General features: G+C 36.8%; 1 protein-coding gene across 4 annotated transcripts; it reads left to right on the top strand.

Annotated features, from left to right (window-relative positions):
• The first annotated feature begins 365 nt into the window (after positions 1-365).
• On the top strand, positions 366-13,734 carry ANKRA2 (ankyrin repeat family A member 2). Of its 4 annotated transcripts, none has more exons than XM_003408096.4 (9): positions 366-476; positions 2,971-3,360; positions 3,987-4,145; positions 7,113-7,178; positions 8,886-8,983; positions 9,453-9,578; positions 9,860-9,926; positions 10,629-10,709; positions 11,456-13,734. In XM_003408096.4, exons 2-9 carry the CDS (start codon positions 3,072-3,074, stop codon positions 11,509-11,511), a joined length of 942 nt encoding a protein of 313 aa, XP_003408144.1. In that variant the 5' UTR covers positions 366-476; positions 2,971-3,071; the 3' UTR covers positions 11,512-13,734. The 4 variants fall into 4 exon arrangements, with proteins under 4 accessions (XP_003408144.1, XP_010586512.1, XP_023401308.1 ...); XM_010588210.3 differs by lacking the exon at positions 11,456-13,734 and adding an exon at positions 11,215-11,449; XM_023545540.2 differs by lacking the exon at positions 11,456-13,734 and adding an exon at positions 11,000-11,208.
• The last annotated feature ends 1,065 nt before the right edge of the window (positions 13,735-14,799 follow it).

The raw sequence follows: 14,799 nt of genomic DNA, 5'->3' as shown, positions 1-14,799 counted from the left end.
ATCTTTCCGTAGAGATCCAGAGCCGTCAGCTAAGGCGACCTTACCTGTGTAGTACTCAGGCAGTATGTACCGCACAGCGTAGCGGCGGGAAAAACCTGGAAGTCTGCCCAGCTGCAAAGATGCGGAACGTCTTTTTGCCAGAAGGGGAAAGAAGAACTGGGAAGTGACGTCGCGGCCAAAACAAGCCAAGGCTTGGAGGCCTGTAGTGAAATCTCTGGCCGCAGATGGAAAGGCCCGACTCCCTCTCTTCTGCCGGAGGTGGTCGCGAGGCCCTGCGCTCTCACACGGTCCGACCGCCGCCTCTGCCCCTGGGATTCGTCCGCCGCGGATGAGCGAGCGTTTCCGCTTCCCAGTCGGTAGCTGAGCAGCGCTGGGACTTCCCGGCCAGCTGGTCGGGGGCGACTGCGCTGACTTGCCCTACGACAGTCTTCCCTCCGGCTGGCTTCTGTCCTGGGACGCCGGGACACCTGTCGCCTGTGAGGCATCCTTCATTTTTATATTATAGCACCTTGCAGTCCTTGTAGGACAATTCCAGGATTAGGAAGAACCGGGCAAGGGGGCGGAGGGGTGGGGGGAAGCTCTTGTAATTGGCATCCACTGTGGAGGGGACTAGCACAGTTACCGTCTTTCCCTTCATCCTTGGGCTCTGAGACGGATCGAGGTGAACTTGGCTATCCTTGACCTTAACTCCTTCTCAAGGCCCTCTTCAGTCATCTGTTTTTCCCGTTCTGGTGTTCAAAATTTATGCTTACCAGTCAACTTTGCATCTTATCGCTAGGGTAGTACCAAGATAAGTGGTCCATTTCCCCCCAAGCACATTTACTGTTCTCCCCTCAAGAGACTTTTCGGGCCAGTAATTCTATCTGTAATCCCTGATTAATAACATGGAAGATGTTTAGAGCTGAAAACAATATTAGAGAAGACTTTCAACACCATTTTATAGATGCATAAAATAAGTCACAGAAAACTTATCATTTGTCTGTCCCGGGTTGCATAGCTAGTTAGTAGTGTTGCAAATGAAAAGCCATATCTAATCAGCAAATGTTTGTTGAGCTTCGTGTGTGGAAATTTTCAAGAGAACAGTAAAATGCTAAAATAGAGATAAATGCAGGATGCACCTCGCCCACCCCTGGGTAGAGGGCTTATCTAGATAGTTCTTCCCTTGGGAAATAACAGTTCACGTTGTATAGCAACGGCTCTGGACCTCTACATTGCACCTCCATCGCAACTTGAATCGCTGAACTCGTTTTCTATTCTTGCTCTGCTGGTTTAGCTCTTTACTTTTGCTAATATGCGTTAGGGAAACCCTGGCGGCGTGGTGGTTAAGTGCTACAGCTGCTAACCAAAAGGTCAGCTTTTTGAGTCTACCAGGTGCTTCCTGGAAACTATGGGCAGATCCACTCTGTCCTGTAGGGTTGCTATGAGTCAGAATTGACTCCATGGCAACGGGTTTGGTTTTTTTTGTTGGTTGGTTGGTTTTAATATGCATTAACTTTGTACATGTTACTTTTTATTCTTTTTTCAACTTTTTCTCCCATGAACATTTTGGATTTGTTTAGCAGTGCTGCTTTTCTTTAATGGAGCTTCCTTTTCCACCTCTCTGGTGGACAGGAAACCCTGGTGGCGTAGTGGTTAAGTGCTACTGCTGCTAACCAAATGGTTGGCAGTTCAAATCCACCAGGCGCTCCCTGGAAACTATGGAGCAGTTCTACTCTGCCCTATAGGGTTGCTATGAGTCGGAATCGACTTGATGGCACTGGGTTTGGTTTGATTTGGTTTATGGTGGACATCGTGATAGCCTGCCCTGCCACCTTGAAAGGTTGTTATGGGGTCAACCTTTGAAAATGTTTTTAAAACTGAAAATGGTGCTCCGCTGTAATTCTAATGCATTGTTCTCTTTTAATTCCCATTAATTCCAATTATAAAACACTCTACACCCTCTCAGAATTTCTAACAGAAGCAATAAATCCTAACATGCATGGATTAACTGGATGTTAATTAATTTTCTCCCTGTCTTACATGATTTTATATCTTGGATTTCTTCATTTCTTTAAAAGCAGTATTAGGTAATGACACTTCTCTTGAAATTAGGTTAAGGTCCATAGGGAAGTGCCAGAGAACTTAACTAAAAATTCATTTAAAAACAATAATAAATGATTCAATAAAAGATGCACTTATTGTCTATGTTTTGAGAGTTTTTATTGAGTTCATGTCTTGACAATCCATATTTGGAAAAAGAAATTATACTTCTAAATTAATGTTCTAGAGATGCTAAGACCAAGGATGCCAGACCATAATCTATATACTTTATTTTCCATAAAAACCTATATTAAGTTGCTAATACTTGATCTGAATAAAAACTGATAAATTTATCTTTAGTTCACCAGAGCCAAAGCTTTGTAAAGCCATTCACTGTCTAGGAATCACAGATACTATAGAAACAATGTTAATAAATTTGAGTACATTGTGAACTATATGTTTTCTTAAATTCAAACTGAAAGCCACATATATAAATATGGCATGTTAAAAATGAATTCCAGGTAAGAGGTTAAAGTTTTACATGAAAGTTTATTTTCATTGTTAGCCTGATCTTTTGTCCACTTGGCAATATTCAGGTATATGAAAGAAGAGAAAAGGTTACTAAAATTTGTTAAAACCTAGTGATGGAGATGAGAATGTTACTGTATTTCATTTGATCCTTAAGGGATCCTGTGAGGTTAAAGGTGGTATCCACGCAAATATGACTTTTTTTTTTTTTTTTTCTTAACAAAAGGTTAAGTAACTTGTACAGGTTCACACAGCTGAGAAGTGGTGAAGCTTGGATCCCTACCCAGGTTTCTCTATCTCTGTGCTTTCTGTTATATATGGATGCCTGTAGGAGACAAGTGTTTGGATACTTGATAGAAAATAATCTTTGATACTTTTACCTAAGTTGATGCAGTACTTATAATTTTTTTAATTGTATTTCAGATTTTTAAAAAATACTCAAATTCCAAGAATACACTGGATATAAAACCAAGAGGAAATCATGAAGTAATAATGTTTTAATTATTGAAACTACAATCAAAATCATGGCTACATCAACAAACCTGGATATTGGAGCCCAGCTGATAGTGGAAGAGTGTCCCAGCAGTTATAGTCTAACTGGCATGCCCGACATTAAAATAGAACATCCGCTGGACTCAAATTCAGAAGAAGGGTCAGCTCAGGGTGTTGCCATGGGAATGAAATTCATATTGCCTAATCGATTTGATATGAACGTGTGTTCTCGGTTTGTGAAGTCCTTAAATGAAGAAGATAGTAAAAATATTCAAGATCAGGTTAACTCCGACCTGGAGGTGGCATCTGTCCTATTTAAAGGTTGAAAGTTATGGTATAACTATCTGCATTTGTTTTTGTTTATTTATTTGTGTTTGTTTTGTTTTTTCCTATCATTAGATTTTGAGTGTGGCAAAGCGTTTAGAAGTCTCATCTTTTAATATGAATTTCTAGAATCTCACGAAACCAAAATTAAATAATTTCAGGTTATATAGAAATGTCTATTTTAAAGGAAGTACGTGTTGGGTTTTTTTTTTTTTTTAATTTCTTGCCTAAGCTTTGTTTATTTAGAAACTCTCCAGTTTAGTACTTTATTGTTCCTTTTAAAATCAAAGGAGAAAAAAGTTCTTTGTGCCTTTTAGAAATAAATTGGCTTAATATTACCTGCATTACCTTCGTAATACAGTAAAATCTCTCATCATGATATAGGTTTACTTTTATAATGATCTGTTGATTAATAAATCGAATCAATAAAATTGCTCAAGATTGATACTTTTCTGAAATTTTCAATGGTAGTATAGACTTATGGCAAAAATAATCTAACATTTGGTAAACAGTTGAATTGAAGCTATTATAGTCGTATTTCTATTTAATGTAGACAGTAACAACTTTTCTTGAAATGCTTTGTCATGAAAGTATTTAAATGTGTTTAAATTTATTTTACTTAGCTGAATGCAACATTCATACATCTCCTTCTCCGGGAATTCAAGTAAGGCATGTCTACACTCCCTCTACAACAAAGCATTTCTCACCCATAAAACAGTCAACTACTTTAACCAACAAACATAGAGGAAATGAGGTCTCTACCACACCTCTATTAGCAAATTGTAAGTATTTGCCACTGATGTATTAAAATAAGTATTACTAATATAATTATTTCCGGAGTTTGGCTTTGAAACATTGTTTTCATTAAATGCATATTATCATTTTGAAGACTTAAGTGATACCCTAATAAAACCAAATCTGTTGCCATTGAGTCATTTTCGATTCATAGAGACCCTATATAGTTTAAAACTTTTTCTTATGCTATTATATACTTGGAAACCCTGGTGGTGTAGTGTTTAAGTGGTACAGCTGCTAACCAAAAGGTCGGCAGTTCGAATCCACCAGGCGCTCCTTGGAAACTCTAAGGGGCAGTTCTACTCTGTCCTATAGGGTCGCTATGAGTCAGAATCGACTCGACGGCAGTGGGTTTGGTTTGGGTGGTTTTATTGTATACTTGATATTTCTTGTTTAATGGTTCTCTGTTGAGGGCAAATACAAATGGAAAAATTAATTTTAAAAACCTCTATAGTTTTACTGTAAAAACAATGAGTTCTGAACTTTGTGAAAAGCAAGACGTCAGTGTTTTTGCGTTCTCGTATACGTGTTACATTTTATTTATAAAATAGATCACTAAGCAACAAATGATTTTATAGGGAAAGTTGAGTGATTTGTGCTATAATTTTGAATTGGAATATAATATGAATGTGCAACCATATTTTTTAAAACTCTGAATCCACGAGTTAAAAAGTAGACTCATTCTAGAAGAAATAAAATGAAGTTTTTTTATAAAGCTAGAAAATGTTCTGTAAGTATGGGTATGCTAATAAGAGAGAGATAATATAGCCAGTTAGTAGCAATTTGATGTTAGCAACCAAATTGAGAATATAATGTAAATATTTCTATATTCTAAAACATGGTAAAATATGTGTCTTTACTTTGGGAACACTGAATCTCCTGACACTTGAATTGTGTGCTACAGCAGTTGAGCCAGGAAGTCTTCCCTGTGACTCACTCCCACCACCTACTGGCCATTTATTACACAAGTTTGTATGTGCCTCCAGATTGCTTTCCTTTCTGTATTAAGGCTACCCAATCATATCACTGAAGTCAAGGATCAAGTGATAGAATAGAATAATACCTGTTAGGTGTTATTTTAAAGTAAAGAGATTATCTTAAAATATTCCAGCCATAGAATTTTTTAGCTGAAAAGAAACACCTAGAGATCATCTGGCTCACATCCTTCCTGTTACAGATAAAAACATTTAATCACTTGCCCAAGGTCACACAGCTAATTAGACACAAATAGGCCCAGACATGGGGGCCACTATGTTGAAGATCAAAGACCACAGCCTTCAATATGAATTATACCTTGTCTTGGTCATCTAGTGCTGCTAAATACCACAAGTGGATGGCATTCACAAAGAGAAGTCTGAATTCAGGGCACTGGCTCCACAGGAAGGCATCCTGTCTCTGTTAGCTCTGGAGGAAAGTCTTTGTCATCAGTCTTCTCTGAGTCTGGGAGCATCTTAGCACAGGTACCTCAGGTCCAAAGGATACACTCTGCCCCCGGGGCTGCTTTCTTGGTGGTATGAGGTCCCCCATCTCTCTGCTCACTTCTCTCTTTTATATCTCAAAAGAGATTGCCTTAAGACACTATCTAATCTTGTAGACCTCATCAGTTTAACTGTCGCTAATCTACCTTATTACATCACAGTGATAGGATTTACAACACATAGGGAAATCACATCAGATGATAAAATAGTAGACAGTCATACAAGGGAATCATGGCCTAGCCAAGTTGACAGATATTTTGGGGGGACACAATTTAATCTATGACATACCTCAGCAGAAAGAAAAAAATCCTCACAACTGGACCAATAAGCCACATTATGATAAGCCAAAAAAACCAAACCCATTGTCTTTGAGCCAATTCCAACTCATAATGGAGAAAATATTGAAATTGTTAAGGATTTCATTTTACTTGAATTCACAATCAACACCCATGGAAGCAGCAGTCAAGAAATCAAACAGTGTATTGCATTAGGCAAATCTGCTGCAAAAGACTATTTAAAGTGTTAAAGAGCAAAGATAACAGTTTGAGGACTAAGGTGTGCCTGACCCCCAAGCCATGGTATTTTCAGTTGCTTCATATGCGTGTGAAAGCTGGACAGTGAATAAGGAAGACCAAAGAAGAATTGATGCTTTTGAATTATGGCATTGGCGAAGAATATTAATTATACCATGGACTGCCAAAAGAATGAACAAATCTGTCTTGGAAGAAGTACAGCCAGACTGCTCCTTAGAAGTGAGGATGGCGAGACTTTGTCTCACATACTTTGGATATGTTACCAGGAGGGACCAGTCCCTGGAGAAGGACATCATGCCTGGTAAAGTAGAGGGTCAGTGAAAAAAAAGGAGGACCCTCAATGAGATGGATGGACACAGTGGCTGCAACAGTGGGCTCAAACACAGCAACAATTGTGAAGATGGCACAGCATCGGGCAGTGTTTTGTTCTTTTGTATATGGGGTTACTATGAGTTAGAACCGACTCCATTGCACCTAACAAAACAAGAGGCCTAGACTCAAGAATTTACCCTCAAGCCAGTTTTCTATTTACAACTTTACTCCTAATGTTAAGAAAAACCCATGGAATCTTGAAAATGAAGATACTTAGGACTTCAATCCATTCAAACAATAAAAAGACAAAGGAGTGTCTTTGTATCTTTTGAAATGTATTCCTCATATGTTTGGATACAGTGATAGCATTTTAAAAATTAAGTTACCTAAATAATTTTTTTGGAATAAAGTGAAAGTAGCAATTTGCAGATGTCACAATGAATGATCTTAAATGAACATATAAGAGCCAATTTTCAGATACAGAATGTTAGGGTACTCTTTAGGTTGTATTTTAAAACCGTAAAATGATAGCTTTTGTTTTGAAAAATAAAATTGCTCAGCACTATGAGCCATGGAATGATGAAAGTACACCCTCCAGAGGTACATGAAGTGTTTTACGGTATTTTTTCAGCCTTGTCTGTTCACCAGTTGGCTGCTCAGGGGGAGATGCTCTATCTGGCTACTCGTATTGAACAAGGTAATATCCTATTTTAAATATTTATGTAAAACAAATTTAACGGGAATTTATTGTTTATTGTTTTATCTTAATACAAGGAAGTGTAAAGGCAAAAGCAAATAGTTGCATAATCCTACCGGGCAGATAACCTAATAGAAGTATAATAGTTACAGCTTCTCTTACTCTCTTACCACCCTATCTTTCTCCCCAAAAGCAAACACTCATAAGTTTCTTACCTTTTCAGAACATCTTTCTAGAAAATACTTCTGTTTATATTTTGGGTTATACGTGAGAGTTTGTGTTTACTTCATTCTTTTTAATGGTTCCACGATACTGCGTTTTATTGCGTATACATGCATCATGTTGTTGTTCTAACTAGTCCTCTGGTGGTAGTTGATTCCATTTTGTTGCTGTTAAATGAGTGATGTTGGCATTCTTTTTAAGTATATCCATTGAGGGGTAAAGTAGGTTCGCTGGGTCAAACAGTTTATGAGTTTTTAGTTTTATATATGTATAGCCAGATACTTGTCCTCATAGAAAGGTAAGAGCTCCCACATCCTCACTAACACAGGGTATTATCAGACTCTAATTTTTGCTAACCTGATAGGTGAAAAATGTTATAGTCATTTCATTTATATTTTTAAAATTACGGTCTATTTGAATTTCTTTTTCTGTGAACTGCTAATGTTTTCAAATAGAAAGTTAAAATTTTTAAGTGGCAAATTTCTTTATTTTTTGTGATCTCTGTTTTATATACTATTTAGAAAGGATTTCTCTCTCCAGGATTATAAATGTTTTATTCTAGAACTTCTGTGGTTTTCTCTTTTACATTTCAGTCTTTGATCCATATGGAATTTGTTCTGGTGTAATGGGGTAAAGATTGATCATTATTTCTATTTTTTAAAAAGTTAGCCAGTTGTCTCAACATTGTTTACTGAGTACAGAGTATCATGTTAAAGGTTTTATTTTTTTTAATTATATTATTCTTTTATAAGAAAGCCTTACATAATTATTATATTTCTCTTTATAAATATTTGGAGCTCTAGTTCTCAATCTACTAAGTACATTTAGCGGAAAAACTATAAACCTTATAATTAGTAGGCTAAGTCTAGGGAATAAAATGTGGTTCGAGGTGGAATTGCATGGTACCGTGTTTCAGATTATTCCATCTTCGTTCACATTACATCGTGTTAGCAAACCACAACGAGAGACATCCAAAGGCAGCAATATTAGCTATAGAGGTACATTTAATAATATTTTGGAATTTTTTACGGTAACGTCATGAATTTATTTAATGCTAAGGGCTGTCATATAATCTTACTTGTATTGTCATCCTTTCATCTACACATTGAGGTAGGTAAGGTATTTATCTGTTTATTAGAGGAGTTAAATGACTTGCCCAGGGTCACACTACAAGAAAGTGACAGAGCCAGAATAATTCAAACTCTGGTTTCCTGATTCTGATTTCAGTGTTCTGTTGACTGCCTTCTACCCAGTATTATATCACGTGTGTTAATATATGAACCTAGCTATTTACATCGAGGCACATTTTAGTATATTCAGACTGCAAATTGAAATAATACTTAATAGAACTTCAGTGAGCAAAATTCGGCACAAAGTCAATTCATTAAGTGATATAATCAACTTTTTAGAGTGCAAGTATTTTCATAGTACTATTCGTATGTGGTTGTTAAATTAGATCACAAAAATTGCTTTTCTTTTAAATAGAAAATGTTATCAATCACACGGATGAAGAAGGATTTACTCCTCTGATGTGGGCTGCAGCACACGGGCAAATAGCTGTGGTAGAATTTCTACTTCAGAATGTAAGGAAAATGCCTCAGAAAATGTATATGTATAGTTATTTAAGTTCAGTCAAGTCTTTATTAAAATTTCTGTATCTCCAGCCAGCTAGATATAATGGTAGAGGATACAAAAAAATAGATAAAATGCTTTTCATGTTCTCATGAAACTTGGATTAGGTGGGGAAGCAAGACTAATCAGACAGGAGACAGTGAAAGAGAATTTAACGCCCAGCCCCTCTAAATGCAGTGGACATTAAAGCCCTGTCAGCCCTATAGAAGGCCTCAAGGAGGAGATGTGACTTGCCTTCAGAGTGAAAGGATGTTAGCATTCAGATAGAAGGCAGGAAGGAAGGCGTCCAGACAACCTTGAAAACAAGGTCATCCATGAATAAAAGTTTGCATTATTCTTTATTAACGCAGAAGATTATCTGACTTAAGTACTCTTGTTTAAATGAATTGCTAAGTCTTTTATCTCCACTCTTCACCCCAGGGGGCTGATCCTCAACTTTTAGGAAAAGGCCGAGAAAGTGCCCTGTCATTGGCCTGTAGTAAAGGTTACACAGATATTGTAAAAATGCTGCTCGATTGTGGAGTCGATGTAAATGAATATGATTGGGTGAGTCTGTACTGATTTTAAAATTACTGTAAAAAAAAAAAAAAAATTCTAGAATTAATTTGGTATTCAGGGAACATAATTAATTGTATTAACCACCTGGAAGAGAAATTAAAATTTAATGTCATAACCTCAATTTTTAGGATTTAAGTATCCTTTACAAATTATTAAAATTATCCTAAACTACTTTTAGGTGCCCAAGTCTTAGTAAAACTTGTCACAGCAGAATTAAATTTTAAAAATCTTGCTCACCCTAAACTCTAAATTGCCTTTTCCTTTTGCAGAATGGAGGGACACCTTTGCTTTATGCTGTGCATGGAAATCATGTGAAATGTGTAAAAATGCTCTTAGGTAAGCATATAAAAGTGAAATTTATTTAGAAAATGCCATGCAAGGACTTTATTTTTTTAAAACCTGGCTTCCGCTGGTATTACTAAGGAGAATCGTTGTTAGGTACCGTCAAGTCACTTCCAACTCATAGTGGCCCCATGTGACAGAGTAGAACTGCCCCGTTGGGTTTTCTTGGCTGGAGTCTATAGGGAAGCAGATTTCCAGGTCTTTCTCCCACGGAGCCTCTGGGTAAGTTGGAACCACCAACCTTTCAGTTAGCAGCTAAGTGCTTAACCATTGTACTTAACTGTGGTTAAATCCCTGCTGCTATTCACCCCAGGAGCACCCACTACCATAGATTGGCCCATGTGGGAAGCAGCTGCATCATCTACAAATGGGGTTTTTGTCATTGTTGCCTTCGTTTGGGGAGTCATATTTGAATCCACTGTTTGTTTTTTCTGTCCGCAGTGTCTTTATGTATGTTTTGTCCTCAGTTGTTTAATAGCTTCAGCTGCTCTAGACGGTGCCTTTTCATTTCAAGTGTCTTCCTTTCAACCTACCATAGTGAATTCTGTGCGCCCTGTGTACATTGAACTTTGTTAGGCCATCTTGAACATACCACATCTGCTAAAATCCTGTTCAGCTATTTGTGTATGAGCCAGTAATAAATAAACATATCCAAATTTTTGTTTTATTGATGTAGATTTTTCTATTTTGGTATAGAAAATGGAGCTGACCCAACAGTTGAAACAGACTCCGGATATAATTCTATGGATTTAGCTGTAGCCCTGGGCTACAGAAGTGGTAAGTATTTTAAAGCTCCAGGTTTTTATTTCAGTAAAGTTTTATAAGTGGTATAGTGGTCCAGTTTTCATCACTTGTAGTCATAAAACATTGCTTGCTAACTTAACTCCTGACATACACATTTAATTATGAGCAAAGCCCGCAAATTCCTGTAAAATCTAGAAATGAGCTTGTTATTGTTACTGTTTAACAATCCAAATAATCAGTCACTGGAGCTTAAGTGCATGCCTGTTTACAAGATAAGGAGCCGTGGTGGCGCAGTGGTTAAGGCACTCTCTCCTGCCCTACAGGAGAAAGATACGCCAGTCTGCCTCCGTAAAGATTTACTACAGCCTTGGAAACTATGGGGCAGTTCTACTGTGTCTTACAAGGTCTCTATGAGTTGGAATCAACTTGACAGCAGTGGGTTTTTATTTTCAAGATGTGTTTAAAATTTCGTAGCAATCTCACTGTCCCTTGGAACACCTTGTACTCTGGATTCTCTTTTTTTTTTCCACAAATACAGAAAGCAAGTCACAGAAGGTCCAGTCACTTGGACAAGGTTACAAAATCGGGAGCAGACTGAGTTTTAGCTTCTAGAAGTTTATTTAAGGGTTGCATTGCATTATTGCCCTCACACTATGAATGTATGCTACTTAGAAATAAGTTTATTTTGGGATAAAATTGGAAATGTTAAGTTAAACCTAATAGATTTTTAATTATTTTGTAAACAATATGCAGTGATCTTGATTACCTCTCTGTTCTAGTTCAACAGGTTATTGAGTCACATTTACTGAAGCTGCTTCAGAATATCAAGGAGTAGACATAATTGTTAGAAAATGCTGTCTGCCCTTTTGTTTACTTTTTGGCCCTGATAAATGATAGTTTCGTTTACTTATAATTTTTACCTCAGTTGTAATATTTACTGATTTTTAGTAAGTTTTAATAAATACTCCTCTGAGTAATTCAGTGGTTTTTAATAAAATTAATGTTGATGCTTTTTTTATAAATATGTTTTACTGCATATTTTAAATTATAAATTAATGTTTTGTGGCATGTAAATTTTTATGGTACAGATAGTTATGTCTTTGTATCAAGTGCTATGATTTTATATTTTTCAGAAATTATTCCACCCTCTTCATCGTCACTCTTGTATTAACTCATTGACTTTATATAGGGTTTGCTATAAATCCATATAAAATAAATTTTGTTATTGTTGAAATGAAAAATGCATAATGTGATTGTTTACAAAATGCTGTTATAAATAAAGTACTTTTCCTGTCAGTTTGCATGCTAGTCTTTTTTCCTAATTGTATAACATTATCAGGGATTTTATTTCAACCTTTCTGCCAGGGCACTTCATTAGATCAAACAGTATAAGTAAGATAAATTAAATGTATAAGTCAATCAACAAAGACTTACTAATTCTCATTTTATAGGTATATTTAGAATATGATTGTATTGTAAATAAGTTTTTTTTGTAGGAAAAGCCCTCCATGAATGAGAAGTTAATTTTTCAATAAATGTCAGATGCTCTTTAATTCCACTAAAGAAGCACTGTAAACTCATGTTACACCAAAATTGAAGTTGTTTTGACCACCGAGTGTGGGACTTGAATTAAATCACTTCATCTGAAAATAGAACTAATTGGAGCCCTGGTGGCACAATGGTTTAAGTGTTCCACCCATGTCAATAGGGCATACACTTTAAATTGATTTCCTAACTCTGTTGATGGATTTACCTAAAGTCATTCACCCTTCCATTTGGTTCCTTTATTACTGGCACATACCCATGAAGTGATAGTTCCTGTTCATATTATACAATAACAAAATCCAAAGATCCATTTAGGCACATCCTTCTGAGTATAGCTGGCAAGTGCTTTCCCCACTGAAGAGCAGCCAAACAGCCTATGCTGGTGTTCAGTGTAGAATAACTGCTTCACTCTCGGTCTGACTCTTAGCAGTTGACAAGCAACAGATCTCAACAAATACCTTGAAGAAAATTTCCCCCTTTCCAATTCTACCATATTTAGCTTTAGAGTCCCTAAAACAATCCCCTCTTCCCCCTGCCAAAAAATCTCTTAAATAGATACTAGTACAAGTTAATTAAAGCAACAGCAGTGATGCTTAAGGGCCAGTTATCAAAGTCCTCTTTTAAAAATGAGATGCCTTTTAGGAAGTGTTTATTGGTTGGACAAATATTTTTTCAGAACTTATGTTCCAATCACTGTGATTTACGCAAGGATAAATCAAGGTACTCATTGTGAAATGCACTAAGAAGGAATACGTTACAAAAGGCTAAAAAAATTGGTCTCCTGTAAATATGAAATGAATACCTGTTAAGTATTTTATTCAACTCATTAATTAATGAGAGAACCTATAAAATGTTAAAACTAGTTCCAAGCCTGGAGAAGATGTAAGGAGACTAGAACCCTTATCCATTGCTGATGGGATTCTAAAATGTTATAACCACTATGGAAAACACTATGAAACTTGCTCAAAAAAACTAGAAATAGAGCTACCTTATGAGCCAGCAATCCCACTCCTAGGTGTATACCCTAGAGATCTAATAGCAGTGACACAAACAGGCATATGCACACGTATATTCATTGCAGCACTATTCACAATAGCAAAAAGATGGAAACAACCTAAGTGCCCATCAACAGATGAATGGATAAACAAATTATGGTACATACATACAGTGGAATACTATGCAGCCATAAAAAATAATGAGTACTCAAAACATAACATGGATGAATCTAGAGGACATTATGCAGAGTGAAATAAGTCAATCACAAAAGGGAAGGTATTCTACGATCTCACTTTTATAAAAAGATAAGAATAGGTATAGATGCAAAGACTAATATTCATTGGCAGTTACCAGGGATGGTGGAGAGGAAGAGCAGGGGAGTCACTCTCTAGATAGTAGACAGTTGTTATTTTGGTGATGGGAAAGAACACTGTGTATGGGAGGGTGAGTGTGCACAGCCTGACCAAGGGAAAAGGCATCACTAAAATGTACACAAGAAAAAAAGGATGCTTTGGTAATTGCTATGGAATATATAATTTTGCAACAGCAACAACCAAAAAATATATGTATGGGTATATATGTATGCATATATGTATAAAGATATGTATATGGGAGTACATATGTGGGTTTATATAACCCCACTGCCATCGAGTCGATTCCGACTCATAGCCACCCTATGGGACTGAGTAGAACTGCCTTCATAGGGTTTCCAAGGAGCGCCTGGTGGATTCGAACTGCTGACCTTTTTGGTTAGCAGCCATAGCTCTTAACACTGCACCACTAGGGTTTCCATAGGTGTATGTATATACATATGCATGTATACATGTGCATGCTTATATATTCATAAATGTAATGGGAACAATTACGGATACCACCTGTTGTTATTAGGTGCTGTCGAGTCAGTTCTGATTCATAGCAACTATGAACAACAGATTAAAACATTTTTCAGTCCTGCGCCATCCTCATAATTGTTGCTATGTTTGAGCCCATTGTTGCAGCCACCGTGTCAATCCAGGCATAACCAAACACATCGTGGAATTGGTTGTCTGGTTTTGATGGCTTAGGATCATAGTCTCATGTGACAACTCAGTCAATTGGCATAACATAGTTCATAAAATTTATGTTCTACATCCTAATCTGGTGAATAGAGACTCGGATCTTAAATGCTTGCAAGTGGCTTGCAAGATACAATTATTGGTCTCTGCTCATTCCGGATCAAAAGAGGTAGAAGGAAATCCAAGACACAGAAGAAATTAGTCTACAGGACTAACTGTCTACACAACCACAGCCTTATCTACTCTGAGACCAGGAGAATTAGATGGTGCCCCACTACCACCAGTCATTCTGATTGGGGCCACAATAGGTGGATCCTGATAGAATGGGAGAAGAATGTGGAACAGAATCTCAAATTCTTAAAAAATCCAGAATTACTGGATCAGTTGAGACTAGAGGACTCCCTGAGACTATTGCCCTGAGAAAGTATTTAAACCTTGAACTGAAACTATCCCCTGATTTTAGCTATATAACAGATTGGCTCACAAAATAAAGAATATCACCCGTGAGTACTATGTTTACAAAATCA

This window comes from Loxodonta africana, chromosome 2 (genome assembly GCF_030014295.1).
Source record: "Loxodonta africana isolate mLoxAfr1 chromosome 2, mLoxAfr1.hap2, whole genome shotgun sequence".
Lineage (NCBI taxonomy): Eukaryota > Metazoa > Chordata > Mammalia > Proboscidea > Elephantidae > Loxodonta > Loxodonta africana.
The sequence above is the reverse complement of the archived record's forward strand: the minus strand, read 5'-3'. Positions and strand labels throughout refer to the sequence as shown.